Genomic DNA, 18,048 nt, shown 5'->3' with positions numbered 1-18,048 from the left:
CGGGAGGCAGAGCCAAGCGTACAGACGGCACCGGGGAGAGGCGGGGGGCGGGACGGGATAAGTGCCCGGGTCGCCATGGAAGCGGTCGGGGTGGAGGGGAAAGGGTGGACGTGAGGGAAGCCGGGAGAGGGAAAACCGACGGGATTCGGCGACGTCCGGTACGTGGGTCGAGCGGGAGGGAACGCGGCGGAGGACGACGCCAAGGCGACGGACCTGCGAGCCAGAGGCGACGGGAAAGACGGGGGTTTGGGAGGGAAAATGGGGAGTGCGGTTTTGGACGTGTCTAGGGGAGAGAGGTTCCCGGAAACCAGGAGGAAGTGCTCTCTTCACCGACCCGCCCTCCAGTGAGGCGGCACGGACCGCCCAACCCCCCCCCCCCGGGTGCGGCAGGTGTTGCAATCCCGCACGCCCACCGCGTACACGACACCACGCTGGGAGCCTGCTGGGTGCAGAGCGCCGGACCGGAGGCCTACTAGGCGTACGCCGCCCCGACACCCTACCGGGTGTAGACCGCCGCCCTGGGAGCTCACCCAACTCCACCCCGCCTGCCCCGCCGGGCGTCTGGGAAGAGACCACGGACGTAAAAGGCCGGCGTCCTTGGCGATCTTACAGATCGAAGGGCCAAAATGCGGAATAAAACACACCGCGGGCCTGTCCCTGTCCCAGATGGGGCTCGCGGTCTCGTCGAGCGTCTCGCCCGAGGTCACGCAGCAAGACGGGAGCCGGGATTAGAACCCGTGACCTTCTGACTCCCGGGCCCGGGCCACTCCGCTCCTCTGACGACGACGACGGTACCTCTTAAGCGCTCACCGCGCGCCGGGCGGATACGAGCGAGCCGGGTCGGACCCATTCCCGGTCCCACGCGGGGCTCGCGGTCCTGACCCCCATTTTGCGGATGAGTCGCGGAGAGGCGCACGGACTCGCCCCGGGTCACCCGGCAGACGGGCGGCGGAGCCGGGATTAGAACCCCCGACCCGACGGTGGCCGGGTACCGTCGGAAAGGTAACGGAGGAACCGTCGGCAGGCTGCCGGCAGGAGACGGGACGTGGTGGGGAAGGTGGATCCCTGAGGTCGCTACGAATCGGAGGTGACTCGGTGGCGCTTGATGCTAAGAGTAACCCACCGACCCCCCAGAAGGAAGCCAGACGGCCGCGCCTCAGGGTTAACCCCGGGGCGTCCGGTGCGACGCCCGGCTCCAGGGTACGAGGAGGAGCCCGGCTGGACGGAAAGAGCACCGGCCCCGGAGTCAGAGGACCGGGGTTCAGGTCCCGGCTGGGGCACGTGCCGGCCGGGGGACCCGGGGCGAGTCACCTGCCCGGGTCTCGCCCGTTAAGGGGAGATCGGATGACCGTCGGCCCCGGGCGGGAGAGGGCCCCGTTATCCCGAGCGTCTACCTCGGCGCTCGGCGCGTAGCTTGATAAGAGACACGATGGTTTCTACAGAGCGGGCGGAGGGGAGACCGTCCGGCCTCCCGCCTCGGGGGCCCTTCCCGCTGGGCCACTCCGGCTCCCTAAGTGGCGGGAGGCGGCGGGCGGCCCTGGGCCGGGGACCCCCTTCCCGCCGCCTTGGGTTAACCGAGGGCGCGCTTGGCCTCTCCCCGCGGCGTTGAAAGCGGGAGGTCGGACCTTCCGCGGCTCGGCCACCAAGAGCTCGGCAGGGCGGGCGGGCGCCGGGGGTCACCGACGCCGGCCGCTTCTTCGACCACCCCCCGCCCCCGATCCGGAGGCCGCCGGGAAGCGGCCGTGCGGGCCCCGGGCTGCCCCCCTCCCTCCCGCCGGGCCCCGGGGGGGGCCGGCCGGAACCGGCGTCTTGGACTCGGGGTGGGGAGAGGAGGCCCGGTGGGGAGTGCGGCGGGGGTCCGGCCGCCTGGCAACCCGTCCCGCCCCGGGGGTGGGCCGAGACGGAAGTATCATCCCTCCTTCCCGCTGTAGAACCGCGAGCCGCGGGCGCTCTCCTCCCCTGCTACCCGTAAGCTCCCGGAGGACGGGGACCACGTACTCCCCATCAGCCAGGAGGTACCCAGGCGGGCGGCCGCCCCCCCCGGCAGACGCCCACTACACCGCCCTGCAGCCGGTAGGTGCTCGATAAAAGCTGACGACGGCGCTCGGCCCCTCGGGTCTTCTTCAGAGGGTGTCGCGAATTCGCACCGATCCCCTCCTCGGTTTCGGCCCCCCGGGCGTTCCCGGAACCGCCCCCCAACTCCGGAGGGGCCCATCGGAGCCGAGGGATGCCGAGGAGGAGAGGTGTGACTGGTGTCGCTTCGCTCCGGGAAGGGGGGGGGACGGGGGGGACGAGAGGACGTGGGGCCTCGGGCGTCGCACCCGGGCTGGCGGTCGGCCTCAAGCCCACAGGTCCCCGGCCCGGTTTTGCTTCTCGGCACGGGGCGGGGGGCCGAGGTACCGGGTCAAGATGGAGCGGCTCTTCCCGGCACCGTTTCGGTCCCACGCCCCGCGGCCGGCGGCGTCTCGAGGACCGGGACCCGCCGTCCACGGACACCCGGCCGGGCCCCCGGCGAGGGAGGCGGGAGGTAGCGGCCGACGTCGGAGGAGAGGAGGGGCCGTCGGCCGAACGCGAAGGGTGGGGGGGAGGAACTTGTCCGGTTGGGGATCGCGGGGATTGGAACCCGAGATTCACGACCCCCAGCCACGCCACTCGGCCTCGTTCACCCCGGCCGGCCCCCCGACCGGCCCCGGGAGCCCCCGGACGGCGGCTCTCCGGCCACTCGGTGTCTTCCCTCCCTCAACCCCTGGGCTCCCGCTGTCGATTTGGCCCCAGCGGCTCTCTCACACCGACGGGCCGCTCTCGTCCTCCCTCGGGCCGGCGGGCCGCCCGGCGGGCCCGGGCCGGGACTCGCCCGGCCGACCGGGCGAAGAGCCTCGGGTAGGCGGCGGCTCCCGCGGCTCGCGGATTCCCGGCGGCCGTGAGGAAGCGACGACAGGCCGCGGGGAAGCGGCCTGGGCCCGCCGCTCGCCGTCCACCTCGAAGACCGACGGCGGGTCCGCGTCGACCTCGACGTGCCACCACGAAAGCTCTTACCTCCGCCGCCTCATCTTTCCGTAAGAGATCTTGCCGAGGGGAGAGAGCGGGCGCTTGGCCGCCCGCCCACCTTCCAGGGTTCCCAGCCTGCCGGCACCGGGCCTCGCCCCTGCGCCGTGGGGGGGGTGGGACGACGGCAAAGGGACGGGGGGGACGGGTCAGCCGTCGGACGGCGGCCCCCGGGAGGGAGGGCCCGCAGACGGACACGCGAGGGGCGGGCGACTCCCCCCGACACCGAGTCAGGTGACGCCCCGGCCTGCGATGACCCCCCCGGCGGCCCGGAGACCCCCGGCGGTCCCCGACCCGGAGGGAAAGCCAGAGAAAGAGACGGAGAGACGCTGGGAGGCCGGGGATGGCCATTTATCATTTTTAATCGGGAGGTCCGCTGTCGAGGGCGCGGAGCTGGACCCCGCTCCCGGCTCGGGGACCGCCCCCGCGCCGCCGGAAGCTTCAGCGTATCGGGTGGAAGGGCTCGAGGATCTCGCCGTATGTTTTCTTTTCTACGAAAGGAAAACGGCGCACCGGTCAAACCGGTTTCGACCGCTTCCGAGAAGCCCAACCGACAGCGCCCCGCCCGCCCCAGGACTCCGGCCTCATCCCGGGCCCCCGCGGCGTGTCCGGACGCCCCCCTCCCCGACCCGGTGGCCGGGTCGGAGAGGGACGGCAAAATCCCCGCGGCCGCCCGGCCGCCGTGGACCCGACCGCGATCAACGCCCCGCGGCGTCTGTCGGGCGCTTACCACGCGCCCGGCAGGCGGGACGCCGCGCGGCCGGATGCCGGGGGATCTCCGTTCGACGGCCGGAGACCCCCGAGGCCCAGAGAGGCCAGGCGGCTCACCCCGAGGCCGGATCGGAACCCGGGACCGCGCCGGCCCCGGTCGACTCCCGGCGCGAGCCCCCCCCCGCCCCCCCCGGGCGCTCCGACCGGAGCGGGGCAGGGCGGCCGCTCTCCCTCCGCCCGCCCCCGGCTCCCCGCTCGACGCCCGGGCTACCTTTCTTTGGGAAATCCTCCGGGTGTCGCTTCACGTACTCGAACATGTCCTGATCCCGCTGCGCGTACTTGAAGTTTTCACGCTTCACCAGGAAATAGCCGACGAACCAGAAGGCCGTCACGTAGAGGAGCTGGCGGTGCAGCCCTGCGGGTCCGGCGGGAGACAGAGACGGAGGGGCCGGGCCCAAGGAAACGTCAGGACGGCCGGGGGCGCGCGGCAGCCCCCGGCCAGGGCGCGGGGCACGAGGTCTCCACCTCCCCCCGGGCCCGGAAACACCCATCCGCCCGCCTGCAGACCTCGGGCGTCCGGCGCAGCGCTCCGCGCGAGGTGACGGCTCGACGGAGGCCACTGCCCGGCTGCGGAGGGAGTGACCCGATCCCCGTCCCCCCGGCGCTTCCGTCCCCGACTTCGATTTCATTTCTTTCTATTCGTGTCGGCCTCCCCCTCTAAGGCCGTTTTCTACCGCACTCTCATTAAATACCACCGACCCATCGACGGGAGGGGAAGGGGTCACGTGTGTGTGTGTGTGTGTGTGTCTCTCCCGCGTCCCCCCCCGGGACCCTCTCCCGCCTCCCCGGCGTCCGCTTAAGTTCCCCGTGCCTCGGTTTCCCTCATCTGCAAAATGGGGATTGAGACGGTGAGCCCCACGTGGGACAGCCCGATTACCTCGTCTCCCCCCAGGGTTGAGGACGGTGCTTGGCACGTAGGAAGCGCTTAACAAATACCGTGATGATGATAAAAAAAAATAATTAAGTGGGGGTAGGGGGGGGGGGGTGTGTGTCTATCCCCAGGACCCTCTCCCTGGCTTCGAAGATATGTCTGTCCCTTCCCAGACGAAGCCCGCCTCGGGAGTCCGAGGTCACGGGTTCTGATCCCGGCCCCGCCACTTGCCAGCTGTGTGACTCTGGGCAAGTCACTCGGCTTCCCTGGGCCTCGGTCTCTTCATCTGTAAAAGGGGGATGAGGACTGTGAGCCCCACGCGGGACGACCCCATCCCCCTGCAACCCCCCCCGGCGCTTGGAACGGTGCTTGTCACCTAGTAAGCGCTTCACGGAGACCAACGTTATTATCATTATTAAGCCCCCCTCTTCCTCTGCTCCCCCTCCCCGGAGCACTTGTGCCCATACGCAGGGAAGCTATAATATAGCTATATTTTATATATATATAATATATTATATAGTTTTATTCATTTCCATCGATGAAGTGTACACATCTCCGCCACCTGACAGCTGTGTGACTCGGGGCAGGTCACTTCACGCCTCAGTTCCCTCATCTGTCAAACGGGGGAGGGGGTGCAGACTGTGAGCCCCCCGGGGGGACGACCCGATGAACCTCTCTCCATCTCCCCCGGCGCTTAGCACAGTGCTCGGCGCACACGATAAGCAGTTCACAAATATCTCCTCTGTCAAATGGGGATGCGGACCGGGAGCCTCACGGGGGACGACCACCTGACCTTCTCTCTCCCCCCCCGCGCTTAGAGAAGCAGCGGCCTGGCTCAGCGGGAAGAGCCCGGGCTTGGGGGGGGGGGGGAGTCAGAGGTCACGGGTTCCAATCCCGCCTCTGCCGCTTGTCAGCTGGGTGACCGTGGGCGAGTCGCTTCCCTTCTCGGGGCCTCGGTTGCCTCCTCTGTCAAATGGGGGTGAAGACCGGGAGCCTCACGGGGGACCACCCGATGACCCGGGGTCTCCCCCAGCGCTTAGAACGGCGCTCGGCACCTAGGAAGCGCTTAACGGAATACCGACGTTATTAGGACGTAGTAAGCGCTTAACCGACCCCCTCTGTCAAACGGGGACGCAGACGACCGGACGCCCCCGCGTCTCCCCCGGCGCTCAGCACACAGTATGTGCTTAACAGGTAGGTCCTCTGTCAAACGGGGATGCAGACCGGGGGCTCACGTGGGACGACCGGACGACCCCGCGTCTCCCCCAGCGCTCAGCACATAGTCAGCGCTTAACAGATACGTCCCGTGTCAAAGGGGGGAGGCAGACCGTGAGCTGCACGGGGGACGACCGGACGACCGTGCATCTCCCCCAGCGCTCAGCACATAGTCTGCGCTGAACGGATAGGTCCTCTGTCAAACGGGGGTGCAGACCGGGAGCTGCACGGGGGACGACCGGACGACCCTGCAACTCCCCCAGCGCCTAGCACATAATAATGTTGGTATTTGTTAAGCGCTTCCTATGTGCCGAGCACTGTTCTAAGCGCTGGAGTAGACATAGGGGAATCAGGTCGTCCCACGTGGGGCTCACAATCTTAATCCCCATTTTACAGATGAGGGAACTGAGGCACCGAGAAGTGAAGTGACTCGCCCCAAGTCACACAGCTGACAAGTGGCCGAGCCGGGATTCGAACCCATGACGTCTGACTCCACAACCCGTGCTCCTTCCACCGAGCCACGCTGCTTGACAGATACGTCCCGTGTCAAAGGGGGGAGGCAAACCGTGAGCTCCACGGGGGGACGACCGGACGACCCTGCGACTCCCCCAGCGCCTAGCACATAGTCAGCGCTTAACAGATACGTCCTCTGTCAAAGGGGGGTGCAGACCGGGAGCTGCACGGGGGACGACCGGACGACCGTGCGTCTCCCCCAGCGCTCAGCACATAGTCTGCGCTTGACAGATAGGTCCTCCGTCAAACGGGGGGTGCAGACCGGGAGCTGCACGGGGGACGACCGGACGCCCCCGCCCCTCCCCCGGCGCTCAGACCAGTGCTCGGCAAAGCGCGCCCCGACGACGGACTGGGAATCCCTCGAGGCCGCCGCCGCCGCCGCCGCCGCCGCCGCCTGGTTTGGCTGGGCCGGTGTGCGCGGGGGGCGGGGGCGTCCTCACCGGCTTGGACGACGGGCCGGCGGTGCAGGGCGTTGGCGAAGAGGCCGGTGAAGTAGCCCATGAAGCCGGCGTAGACGAGGCGCGGGTCGGTCAGGCTGGGCGGCGGCAGGCTCCGCGCCTGGTCCGGCAGGAACTGCAGGGGGACGGAGCCCGGACGGACGCTCATCTTGGGCCCGGCCCGGCCCGACGGCCCTCCCGCCTCGCCCGCCCTCTCCGGCCTCTCCCCTCTGGGCCGCGACCCCCTTGGCTCCGGCCCCGCCGCCCTCCCGCCCCACCACGCTCAAGGGCACGGCGCGCCGCGCATGCGCGCCCCGCCGGCCCTCCCGCCCATGCGCGCCCGTCCCGTTCGCCCGCGCATGCGTGCCGGGGCGGCGCCCTGCCCGCCCTCCCGCGCATGCGCACCCGTCCGACCCACCCTGCCTCCCCGACGCTCCCGTCCGTCCCTCCCGCGCATGCGCACGCGTCCGACCCACCCTCCCTCCCAGACGCTCCCGTCCGTCCCTTCCGCGCATGCGCACCCGTCCGACCCACCCTGCCTCCCCGACGCTCCCGTCCGTCCCTCCCGCGCATGCGCACGCGTCCGACCCACCCTCCCTCCCAGACGCTCCCGTCCGTCCCTCCCGCGCATGCGCACGCGTCCGACCCACCCTCCCTCCCAGACGCTCCCGTCCGTCCCTCCCGCGCATGCGCACCCGTCCGGCCCACCCTCCCAGACGCTCCCGTCCGTCCCTCCCGCGCATGCGCATCCGTCCGACCCCCCCCCACACCCTCCCAGGCGCTCCCGTCCGCCCCTCCCGCGCATGCGCACCCGTCCGGCCCACCCCGTCCCCAAACGCGCCCGTCCCACCCTCCCGCGCATGCGCATCCGCCCGGCCCACCCCTCCCTCCCGCGCGTGCGCACCCTCCACCCGCCCCCAACGTTCCCCCGCCCTAAAGGGCCGCCCCGCCGTCTTTCATTCATTCATTTTCATTCATTCATTCGTTCGTTCGTTCGTTCGTTCGTTCGTATCTACCGGGCGCTCACCCTGTGCGGAGCGCTGTACCAAGCGCTTGGACAGTTCGGCAACGGATAGAGACAGTCCCTGCCCCACAACGGGCTCACAGTCGAGAACGGGGGGGGGGGGGGGGGGCGGGGGGAGATTCATTCATTCATTCAATAGTAAACACTATAAATATTGAGCGCTTACGATGTGCAGAGCACTGTACTAAGCGCTTGGACTGGACAGATCGGTAACAGATAGAGACCGTCCCTGCCCTTTGACGGACTTACAGTCTAATCGGGGGAGAGGGACAGACAAGAACGATGGCGATAAATAGAATCAAGACAGACTATGTGCCCAGCACTGTTCTTAGCGCAGGGTCGCCGGGGGGGCTCGTCTTCACCCCCATTTTACGGACAGGGGAACTGAGGCACATTCGGTCGTATTTACTGAGCGCTTACTGCGTGCGGAGCGCCGTACTGAGCACTTGGAAAGAGAGAAACCCCTGCCCGACAACGGGCTCACCGTCTAGAAGCGGGGGACGTTTACTATGGGCCAAGCACTGTTCTAAGCACTAGGGAAGATGCAAGGTAATATACAGCGATACATAGGAAGCGCTTAATAATAATAATAATAATAATGTTGGTATTTGTTCAGCGCTTACTATGTGCCGAGCACTGTTCTAAGCGCTGGGGTAGACACAGGGGAATCGGGTTGTCCCACGTGGGGCTCACGGTCTTCATCCCCATTTTACAGGTGAGGGAACTGAGGCACAGCGAAGTGAAGTGACTCGCCCACAGTCACACAGCCGACAAGTGGCAGAGCTGCGATTCCAACTCATGAGCCCTGACTCCAAAGCCCGCGCTCTTTCCACTGAGCCACGCTGCTTCCACGTGGCTTAACCAATGCCAACGTTATTATTATGGCACCGACGGCAGCGCGGCCCCGGCTCTCCCTGATCTTCCGGAACGGCGGGGGGGGGGGGGGGGGGGGGGGGGGGGGGGGCGGGACGCAACCACGACAGGTGCCCCCCGATCCCTCCCGGGGGGCTAGAGCGCGACAGCGCCTGACCCCCTGCGAGTGCGGGAACGCAGGCCGGGGTCCGGCCCGGGGCGGAGACGCGGGGAGAGGGCCCAGCAAACCTTCCAAGGAGGCGTAAAAAACAGACCTTTTATTAATACCTTTCCCCGGCTACTCGAGTCAGGCCCCTCGGCCCCCACCGGACAGCACCCCCGGGGGGGGGGGGGGGGTGTCGGACGTCGAAGGCGCGGAAGACTGGGAGGTTTCACAGTTGGAGAGGGGGCGAGGGGTCGCCCCCGGGACGACCGGGCCGAGCGCGGACGTGTCTGCGGCCGAGTCGGCCTCCGTCCGCGGCGGGGCCGGGCCCCTCAGGCTCTCTTGGGCCTGCCGCCCTGGGTCCGGTCAGCACGGACAGGTAACAGCCTGCCCCAGGCGTAGGCGACGCCCAGGCGCAGTAGGCGGAGGTGAGGAGCAGGGCGAAGGGGAAGGCGGACGCCCAGGGGCTGAGGGGGAACACCAGCTCGCAGCACACGCCCAGAAGCCCCAGGCCACCAGGTACAGGGTTTCCATCTGCCCGAGAAGAGGTCGCTCCTTCCTGGAGGGGAAAACACGGTCCACCTCCGCTCCCCCCCGGCCGGCCGCTTCGCCCCCCGGGGGGCCCGGCCCCGACGCCCACCGGGATCTCCGGCGGGGGCCGGTGAGGCCCGGCCGGCGGGAGACGCCGGCCTGCTGGGGGACCCGGGGGGGGGGGAAACGGCCACCTCTCTGGACCCCGGGGCCCTCATCTGCGAGACGGGGAGGGCGGTTCCCGCTTCTCCTGCCTCCCAGCCTAGATAGTGTGGGGATGATTCACGAGGGAGCGCTCCGGGGGAAATCGAGGCGCTCTGTAAATTTAAGGCCGTTTCTGTCAGTCCCCCAACAGAGCCCCCCGGCCCCATGTGCCCGTCGGGTGATCGACGCGTCTGGGTGGGTTCGAGCGAGCTCCATTTTCGACTACGAAAGTCTAACCCATCTCTCCCTTGGAGCCCTCCCGCCGGCCCGACCCCGTAGCCACCTGGCGACCCGCCAGCTCTCCCGGGCCCCTCCTCCTTAAAAACCGCCCGAGGTCGGCACCTGCCAACCCGAGGACAAAGCGCTCTCTAAGAGCGCCGGACCCTCTCCCGAGAGCGTGTTTCGTTTTCCCCGTTACCTGAACAGAGCTGTGAGCGAGGAGACGCTGTAGACGGTGAACAGCAGCATGAGCAGGATTTTAAGAGGAAGCTCTGGAGAAGGGAAAAGCCCGGATGACCCTGCCGCGGAAGACGGTGGGTCCTCCCGCCTCAGACTGCCGTCGGGCCCCGCGCGGGCGGACGACGGCGGCGCTTGAAAGGGAGAGTCACGGGCCACGTTACCTGGCGCGGTGAAGAGCAGGGGGAAGACGGGAGTAGTGTCCGGTGGTGGCCAGGATCAGGAACGTCCCGGCGTCCTTGGCCCGTTCCACGGCCAGGAGGCTAAAAATGAAAAAGGCACCGTGGCTGAAGCGCACGGGACCGTCTCCGCCGCCTTCGAGCCACCGGTCGGCACCCTACTCGGGGAACACGACGGACGTTTCCAGAGAGCGTCCCCCGCAGAGGGCACCAGGCCTAGGCGACGGACCCGGCCAGGGCGGAGTCGCCACATCCGGAGAGGGGGGACCCCGGGGGCCCGGGCAGGATCGGTGCCGGCCGACATTGAGAAGGGGCCCCGGCGCGAGGCGCCTCTGGAGGGGAAGGGCAGGGGCCCCAGTCTTCCTGGGTGGGACCGCCCCGCCCGAGCTGACGTCGAGGCCGAGGGCCCCCCCGGAGCCGGGCCGGGCCCGGCCGCCCTCCCCCGACGAGCGAGGGGGCGCCTCCTCGACCTCCTCCGGAGCCGGCGGCCGAGGAGGCGCGAGGGGGCGTCGAGCGGCGGCCGCCGCTCACCTCATGGCAGGATGGCCAGGAGGATGCCTTCTCGTGGACGTGCCACCGAACATGAAGGCGCTGAGCGCGCAGAGAACCAGGCAGCGCAGGAAGCCTCTGGGCCTTGGGGTTTAAACCAAAGACAGAAAACAGAGGGCTAGAAACGACAGGCGGAAACGAGACTTCAGTATTGTTGCCGAAAGGCCTCGAGAGACATCGTTCGGGCAGGGGAGGGGGCGTGAGACCTCGCTCTCCTGGCTGACCGGGGAGACCCGCCCCCCGCCTCCCTCCGCGCCATCGGCGGGAGAGTCACCGCCGAAAAGGGCGGACGCAAAAACAGGGGCTTCGCCGGCCGAGGCCGTACGGTATCCGTCGGGATGCCGCTTTCCGTAGCGGGCAGGACCGGTTCGGGATGAAAGGGGGCCCGGGGCCCGGGGGGGGGGGGGGGGGGGGTGTCTCGTGTGTTCCCGAAGCCCCGGCACGCTCCCTCCCCACCGGAATCGAATCCCGTCCGGGCAGTCCCGGGTCGGGGTCCCCCTCGGCGCCCCGGGTTCGGCACCGCCCGGATCCCCGAGCGCCGATCGCCCGCCGGACGCCGTCTCGGACGAGGCGAGTCGGCGGGTCGAAACTCCCGCCGCCCGCTTCGCGCTCACCAAGATGGACCAGGGTGCAGGCGAGAGCGGCCAGCGGCGTCACAAGACGGGAGGACCCCGTGCTGGAACCGCTGGACCAGGCCGCTCGTCATCGACGCTCTGGGATCTTCTCGCGGGTCAAGAAGGCCGCATTTCAAGCCTGTGGAGGGAAGGCGTGTCGACTCCCCCCCCGCCCCGCCGGCCTCCCGCCGCCTCAGGCGAGAGGACGTCCCGCCCGGAAACTCTCCCGGCCGCCGCCCGGGGCCGACGGGCCTCGGGGCAGAACGCCCCGCCATTTAGGCTGCCGGCGGTGGCGGGGGGGCTGGGGGGCGAGGGGACCCACCGTACCGAGGACCGAGAGGACTTGTCCGCCGTGTTGTATAAAGCCAGAAATTGGAAGCCCAGTAGGCGTGGCAGAGGCCTCTCTGGAAGGGAAAAGCCGGCGAAAGGACTGTGGCAGCTGGTTCTGGTAAAGGGAAAGTGAGAGCGGTCACAGGAGAGCTCCACCCTCCACAGACGCCCGTGAGGACGGTGGAGAGAGGAGGGGGTGCCCACGCGGGAGCGGGAAACCCGCTTCGGACGCTCGCGCCGCTGACTGAAAATGGCCAGAATGGCCGTCCCCTTGTGTCGTCCTGCGGCTGGCGGGTCGCTCGGGGCTCCCCCCCCCTCCCCCGGCCCTGCTCCGACCTAGCTCCCGAAGCCCCCCGCCGCCCGCTCAGGCTCCCTCTGCTTCTCTTTTCTTTTAAAATGGGATCGGTAAGCAGTTACCCCGTTGCCAGGCACTGTACTAAGCGCCAGGGGGTGGCGCAAGATAATCCCGTGCCACACTGCCCCATCGGGGAGTCACCCGACGTGGGGGAGGAGTTCCGGAACCCGGGTTGGGGGGGCACGTCGGCGGAGACGCCACGCCAGGTTCGGGAGTGAGGTCTTACCAAGGCCACGAAGGGGCCCAGCGAGAGAGCGGAAACGAGGCAGACGACGGAGGCCAGGGCGGCGGCCCGCGGCCAGCTGAAGCTGCTCCAGCGGACGGACCCGCCTGGGGAGGGCGAGAGAGGGCACGGCGCCGTCGACCGTCTCCCCGGGCCGCGCCGCAGCGCCCGCCTCGTCCCCGTCCCCTCCCGGGGGAGGCCGGGGTGGCCGGGGTCTCCCTCTTCCCCCGACGCTTGCCTGGCTTGTTGGCGGTGAAGCAGTAGGAGCGCAGCAGGTAGACGCCGTAAGCCGGAGCCACGTACAGGTAGATGTGCTTGAAATGCAGCAGGACGGCGAAGACGAAGGCTCCCGCCAAATGCCTTTTCTGGAAGGGCGGCACCGCCGAGGGCGGGGGACGGGGCGGAGGAGGGGTCGGCGGGGGAGCGGGCCTCGCCGCCGGCTCCGGATGAATCCGGCCGCCACGGGCTCTGGCTACTAACTGGCCGCCTCCGAGCGCCCCTCGCCCCCTCGGGCGTGCGGACCTCCGTCCGGGTGGGACCGGAGCAGGAGCCCCCCATCCTCCGCCCGAGGACAAAGACCAGGTGGGCCGCCTGCCCCCGAGCCAGACGGGGAGGGGGCCCAGAGTGGGCAGGGACGGATCCGGCGCCGGGGCCGGGAAAGTCCGCTCCTGAGCGAGCGAGGAAGCGGGCCTCTTCCGCCCGCCCTCAGAACCACCCTTCCAACCTCAACGGCAGCCTTCGAGGCACACACGAACCTTACTGACAGAGCCCGAGCACCGGAGGTGAATTCGGGCTACTCCGGGCCCCGAAAGCTCCCCGGACCAAAACCGAGGCCGGAGCTGGGGGGTGTATCTGTCTCCCGGACCGACCCATTAGCCTCCCTCCATCCCTCCCTCCCGGCCGGCTCTCCTGGGGAAGACGGAGAGCGGCGGCGGCGGCGGGGCTCCAGGAGCAGCAGGAAGAGCGGCGGGGGGGGGGTGGGGAGGGTCACCAGGTGGCGAGAACGCAGGCGACGGACGGACACTCCCAGCCCCGGAGCCGGTGCTGACCTGAAAGAGCCGTGCGATGGACAGCAGCATCAGGCCGGATAAAAGCCGTTGTACTGGAAGTGGATATCTGGGGCGGGGCGGGGTCAAGGAGAAGAGCCCCGGAGCCGGCAACTCCCAACCCACAAGGGCCGGCGCCTTCCCGGAACCATTCCGGGGCCGAGAGCGTCGGGGGAGGGTCAGTGGGTGCTCGAGGGACGAGGAAAACGGTTCTCCTGCTCTCTTCCCGGGGCCCGAGCTGAAGCCGGGAATCCGGGAGCGGCCGGGCCCCGGGGTGGGAAGGGCCACGGACGGGGGAGGCAAGGATACGGTCCACGATCAGCAAGCCGAAGTTCCACAGAAGCAGGGCCGCCAGGATGAACGGCGGCTTCTCCGTGAGGTCCTTCCCGCTTTTCTTTCCCTCCACGCACCGGCAGCACCTGCGGGGGGAAGACGGCGCTCCGACGCTCTCTCCTCCCGTCTGCCTCGCCCCGCTTGGGCAAGGCGGGCGGCCCCACGCCCGGATCCCCAGCCGGGCGCCCGTCCCATCCTCACCGCTCCCGGCTCCATCGCTCTCGCTCCTCCTGGGTCCACCCCCGCGCCGCAGAAACGCTTCTCCAAGGAGCAAAGTTTGAGAGCCGGGAGGGAAGAGGGTCACCCGGCGTGGAGCCGGAGGGGAAGGAACCAGCTCCCCTACGTCCCGCCTTGGCCTGGAAACACCCTCCCTCCTCAAATCCGACAATGACCCCGCCCCTCTTCAAAGCCTTACTGAAGGCCCATCTCCTCCAAGAGGCTTTCCCTGACTGCGCCTCCCTTTCCTCTTCTCCCCCCTGCACCGCCCTCATTTGTTCCTTTCGGTCATCCCTCCTCCCAGGTCCACGTATGTCCATATCTGTCATTTATTTATATTAACGTCTGTCTCCCCGTCGGACTGTTAGCTCGTGGTGGGCAGGGCTTGCGTCTTGTCATATTGTTCTACTGTACCTACCCCGGCGCTTGACAGAGCGATCGGCACGTAGTAAGCGCTAAATGAACACAAATGACGGAGCGTTCGTCCCCCAAGCCTGCGCACGGGGCCAACGGAGGCCGACAGGGGAGACTTTTCCGCCTCGGTCCTCAGCCCGCCCACGCCGGCAGGAGGGATAACAACGTTGGCGTTTAAGCGCTTACTATGTGCCGAGCACTGGGGTTGGGCACAGGGGAATCAAAGCTGTCCCACGTGGGGCTCACAGTCTTCATCCCATTCGGGGAGCATCTACGACGAGGCCATCAGGACACCCCGGCCACCACGGCCGTTTGCGCCCTCCGGCAACCGTCACGGTCGACTGGCCGGCCTCCACCCGGGTTTCTCGGTCCGGGCTCGACCGTGGCCGGGGAAAACCGGGGGCTCCACCGCGTCGGCCTCCTCGCTGCCCTCCGGTCTCTCCCCTGCCCGGTCCGTCCGTCCTTTTCTCCGCTGCCCGGATGGGTCCCTTCTCTGTGCACGTCTCCCCATTCCTCGAGACCCCCGACGGCCGCCTCCGCCCCTCCGCGTGAAGCAGGAACGCCTGACCATCCGTTTTCAAAGCCTACTCCTCCCCTCTCTGCTCCCACCGCACCTCAGCTCGCACCCTCTCCCCTCTCAAGCCCACCTACCCGTCGGGCCTCGTTTCTCGTCTCTTGCCGCGGGGGAGGAGAGGGCGGGCACTTACTCTCGGACGGCATACACAAAGAGGAGGTCCGTGAGGATGACCGAGAGCCTCTGGAAGAGTACGGCGCGGGGGCTGGCGTAGTTTCAGGTTGCGGACGGCCAGCATCTCTCTGTCGAAATACTTGGCCACGTGGGACAGGGCAAACTCAAACCAGGCGAAAAAGGGAGGATAATCCAAGGTCCACTCGGAGGTCGCCTGGGCCGCAACCGAGACACGGAACCCGTCGAAACTTTCCGGAGACGCCACCGGAGAGGACGGCTCTGCCGGCTCGGAAGGAATCGATCGGTCAGAGGCCCCGAGTGCTTCCCGCGGGGGGACCGCCGTCCTGGGCACTTGGGAGAGTCTAGTACGGTGGAGTCGGCAGCTGACCCGATTCCCGCCTCGAGGCATTCGGTTCACTCGACCTCCGGAGGTGGGTGGTTCAAGTGCTCAGAACGGCGCTCCGCCCGTCGGGAGCGTTCGATAAATACCAAAGATTGATTCCATCCGGGGGATTTTCAACGGCGCGAAGCCTCCCGGCGCCTGCTCCATCACTTTCTAGGCCTGAGCCTCCTTTCTCTCTCGCCCTTCTTTCCTGCCAACTGGGCCTCATCCTCACCTCATGGGGCAGACACCGGCTAATCAGCTTGGTCACAGTCCGCATAGGGCTCACGCTTTTAACCCCATTTTCCAGATGAGATGCCCGAGGCCCAGAAAAGTCCAGTGACTTGTCCGAGGCCCCGCTGCTTCTAAAAACCCATCAGAAAGCCCATCGCCTCCCGTCTCACCCTTCAAGCTTTCTGTACTAAGCCCTTCAGCGCTCACGACCCCCCGACCGGAACGCTTGGGTGACGAGTTTTTCATCTGTGGCTTCCTCCTCTCTATAAATTTATTTTGGTGCCTATATCCACCCCTAGGATTGTAAGCTCCTGAGGGCAGGGATCACATTTACTCAAGCACTTACTCGAGTCCTCGGTACACTCTCAGTGGACTGACTGAACGGTTCAACTATCATCACGACCGTCTTTTTGGTAGGGGATACATATTTTATAACTAAAATAATAATAATTTTATAATGTACACACACATATATATATAACAACACAGGGGATTGGAGAGCCGGGAAGGAACGAACAAGGACACAAGCAAGCGTAGTGGATTTAATCCCCTCTCATCACGCAGGGGACTCCCCCAGGGATCGTGGCTACCGACTCTTTTGTACTGTACTTTCCCAAGCACTCAGTACAGTGCTCTGCGCACAGTAAGTGCTCAATCAATGCCCCTCACCGATGAATTGGCCGATTAAGGGCTGGACCCGCCTTACCTCATAATACCACTGTGACACCGGCAAACTGTGGGTGATGGCGAGCCAGTTTCTGTGGACTTCGAAGTCTGTGGAATGGCTATCAGAAACAAAGAACGGAGAGAATAAATATTTCCAACGCGCCTCTCCAGACACGGTCACTACTCCGGGTGGACTGGGAGCCCGTCGTGGGGCAGGGACGGTCTCTATCTGTGGCCCAATCGTATGTTCCAAGCGCTTAGTCCAGTGCTCTGGAAGCGCTCAATAAATACCACTGAATGAGTGAATGAATTGTACTTTCCAAGTGCTTAGCTCAGTGTTCTGCACCCCAGAAGCATTCAATAAATACGACTGAATGAATGAACTGTCCATTCCAAGTGCTTAGTCCAGTGCTCTGCACATAGGAAGTGCCGGATACATACGACTGAATGAATGAAGAATAATAATGATGGTATTTGTTAAGCGCTTACTATGTGCCAGGCACTGTTCTAGGCGCTGGGGGAGATACAAAGTCATCAGGCAGTCCCAGGTGGGACTCACAGTCTTCATCCCCATTTTACAGATGCGGTCACTGAGGTCCAGTGAAGTGACTCGCCCAAAGTAACACAGCTGACAGGCGACGGAGCCGGGATTAGAACCCACAGCCTCTACGATTCTATTTATCTGGATGATGTTGTCTTGTTTTGCCGTCTGTCTCCCCCCTTTTAGACCGCGAGCCCGTCGTTGGGCCGGGATGTTCTCTTTCTGTTGCCCAATTGCCCATTCCAAGCGCTTAGTCCAGTGCTCTGCACCTGGTCAGCGCTCAATAAATGTTATTGAATGAATGACTGACTCCTAAGCCCGGGCTCTTTCGACTGAGCCACACTCCTTCTCTAATGAAGGAAGGAATGAATGGAGGAAAGAATGAAGGGATGAAGGAATTAATGAGGGAATGAATTAATGAAGGAATGAATGGAGGAAATGATGAAGGGATGAAGGAATTAATGAGGGAATGAATTAATGAAGGAAGGAATTAATGAAGGAATGAATGGAGGAAAGGATGAAGGGATGAAGGAATTAATGAGGGAATTAATTAATGAAGGAAGGAAGGAATTAATGAAGGAATGAATGAAGGAAAGAATGAAGGGATGAAGGAATGAAGAAAGGAATGAATGAAAGAATGGAGGAAAGAATGAAGGGAGGGAATGAATTAATGAAGGAAGGAAGGAATTAATGAAGGAATGAATGGAGGAAAGAATGAAGGGATGAAGGAATGAAGAAAGGAATGAATGAAAGAATGGAGGAAAGAATGAAGGGATGAAGGAATTAATGAGGGAATGAATTAATGAAGGAAGGAAGGAATTAATGAAGGAATGAATGGAGGAAAGAATGAAGGGATGAAGGAATGAAGAAAGGAATGAATGAAAGAATGGAGGAAAGAATGAAGGGATGAAGGAATTAATGAGGGAATGAACTAATGAAGGAAGGAAGGAATGAAAGAATGAAGGAATTAATGAAAGAATTAATTTAGGAATAAAGGAAGGAATTAACGAAAGGATGAATTAATGAAGGAAGGAATTAACGAAAGAATTAATGAAGGAATAAAGGGAGGAACTAATGAAAGGATGAAACGAATGAAGAAGGGATGAACGAAGGAATGAATGAAAAATGAATTAAGAAGAATTAAAAGGAATTAATGAAAGGCATGAATTAATGAAGGAATGAATTAATGAAGGAAA

General features: G+C 65.2%; 2 protein-coding genes across 2 annotated transcripts in view; both read right to left on the bottom strand.

Annotated features, from left to right (window-relative positions):
* Positions 1–3,370: 3,370 nt before the first annotated feature.
* On the bottom strand, positions 3,371–7,090 carry LOC114805804 (NADH dehydrogenase [ubiquinone] 1 subunit C2-like). Its single transcript, XM_029047736.2, has 3 exons — positions 6,856–7,090; positions 4,028–4,171; positions 3,371–3,536 (listed from the first exon to the last, which is right to left on the bottom strand). Exons 1-3 carry the CDS (start codon positions 7,019–7,021, stop codon positions 3,487–3,489), a joined length of 360 nt encoding a protein of 119 aa, XP_028903569.1. The 5' UTR covers positions 7,022–7,090; the 3' UTR covers positions 3,371–3,486.
* Positions 7,091–9,153: 2,063 nt separating this feature from the next.
* Positions 9,154–18,048, bottom strand: part of ALG8 (ALG8 alpha-1,3-glucosyltransferase) — a 9,117-nt gene continuing 222 nt past the window's right edge. The window contains 21 exon segments of the mRNA XM_039915020.1: positions 9,154–9,303; positions 9,306–9,407; positions 9,410–9,450; positions 10,045–10,117; positions 10,247–10,274; positions 10,276–10,369; positions 10,809–10,839; positions 10,842–10,889; positions 10,892–10,928; positions 11,435–11,467; positions 11,469–11,563; positions 11,759–11,842; positions 11,845–11,869; positions 12,336–12,439; positions 12,571–12,697; positions 13,382–13,419; positions 13,422–13,448; positions 13,688–13,797; positions 15,049–15,131; positions 15,133–15,243; positions 16,352–16,491. Of these exon segments, the coding sequence (XP_039770954.1) occupies positions 9,224–9,303; positions 9,306–9,407; positions 9,410–9,450; positions 10,045–10,117; positions 10,247–10,274; positions 10,276–10,369; positions 10,809–10,839; positions 10,842–10,889; positions 10,892–10,928; positions 11,435–11,467; positions 11,469–11,563; positions 11,759–11,842; positions 11,845–11,869; positions 12,336–12,439; positions 12,571–12,697; positions 13,382–13,419; positions 13,422–13,448; positions 13,688–13,797; positions 15,049–15,131; positions 15,133–15,243; positions 16,352–16,491 (1,511 nt within the window). The 3' untranslated portion in view covers positions 9,154–9,223.

Source organism: Ornithorhynchus anatinus, chromosome 20 (assembly GCF_004115215.2).
Source record: "Ornithorhynchus anatinus isolate Pmale09 chromosome 20, mOrnAna1.pri.v4, whole genome shotgun sequence".
NCBI lineage: Eukaryota > Metazoa > Chordata > Mammalia > Monotremata > Ornithorhynchidae > Ornithorhynchus > Ornithorhynchus anatinus.
The sequence above is the reverse complement of the archived record's forward strand: the minus strand, read 5'-3'. Positions and strand labels throughout refer to the sequence as shown.

Coding starts and splice junctions, on each gene's coding strand:
- LOC114805804 (XM_029047736.2), bottom strand. CDS start 7,021: ATGAGCGTCCGTCCGGGCTCCGTCCCCCTGCAGTTCCTGCCGGACCAG. Junction 4,172..6,855: donor CCGGCCCGTCGTCCAAGCCG/GTGAGGACGCCC, acceptor CCGGACCCGCAG/GGCTGCACCGCCAGCTCCTC. Junction 3,537..4,027: donor GGAGGATTTCCCAAAGAAAG/GTAGCCCGGGCG, acceptor TTCCTTTCGTAG/AAAAGAAAACATACGGCGAG.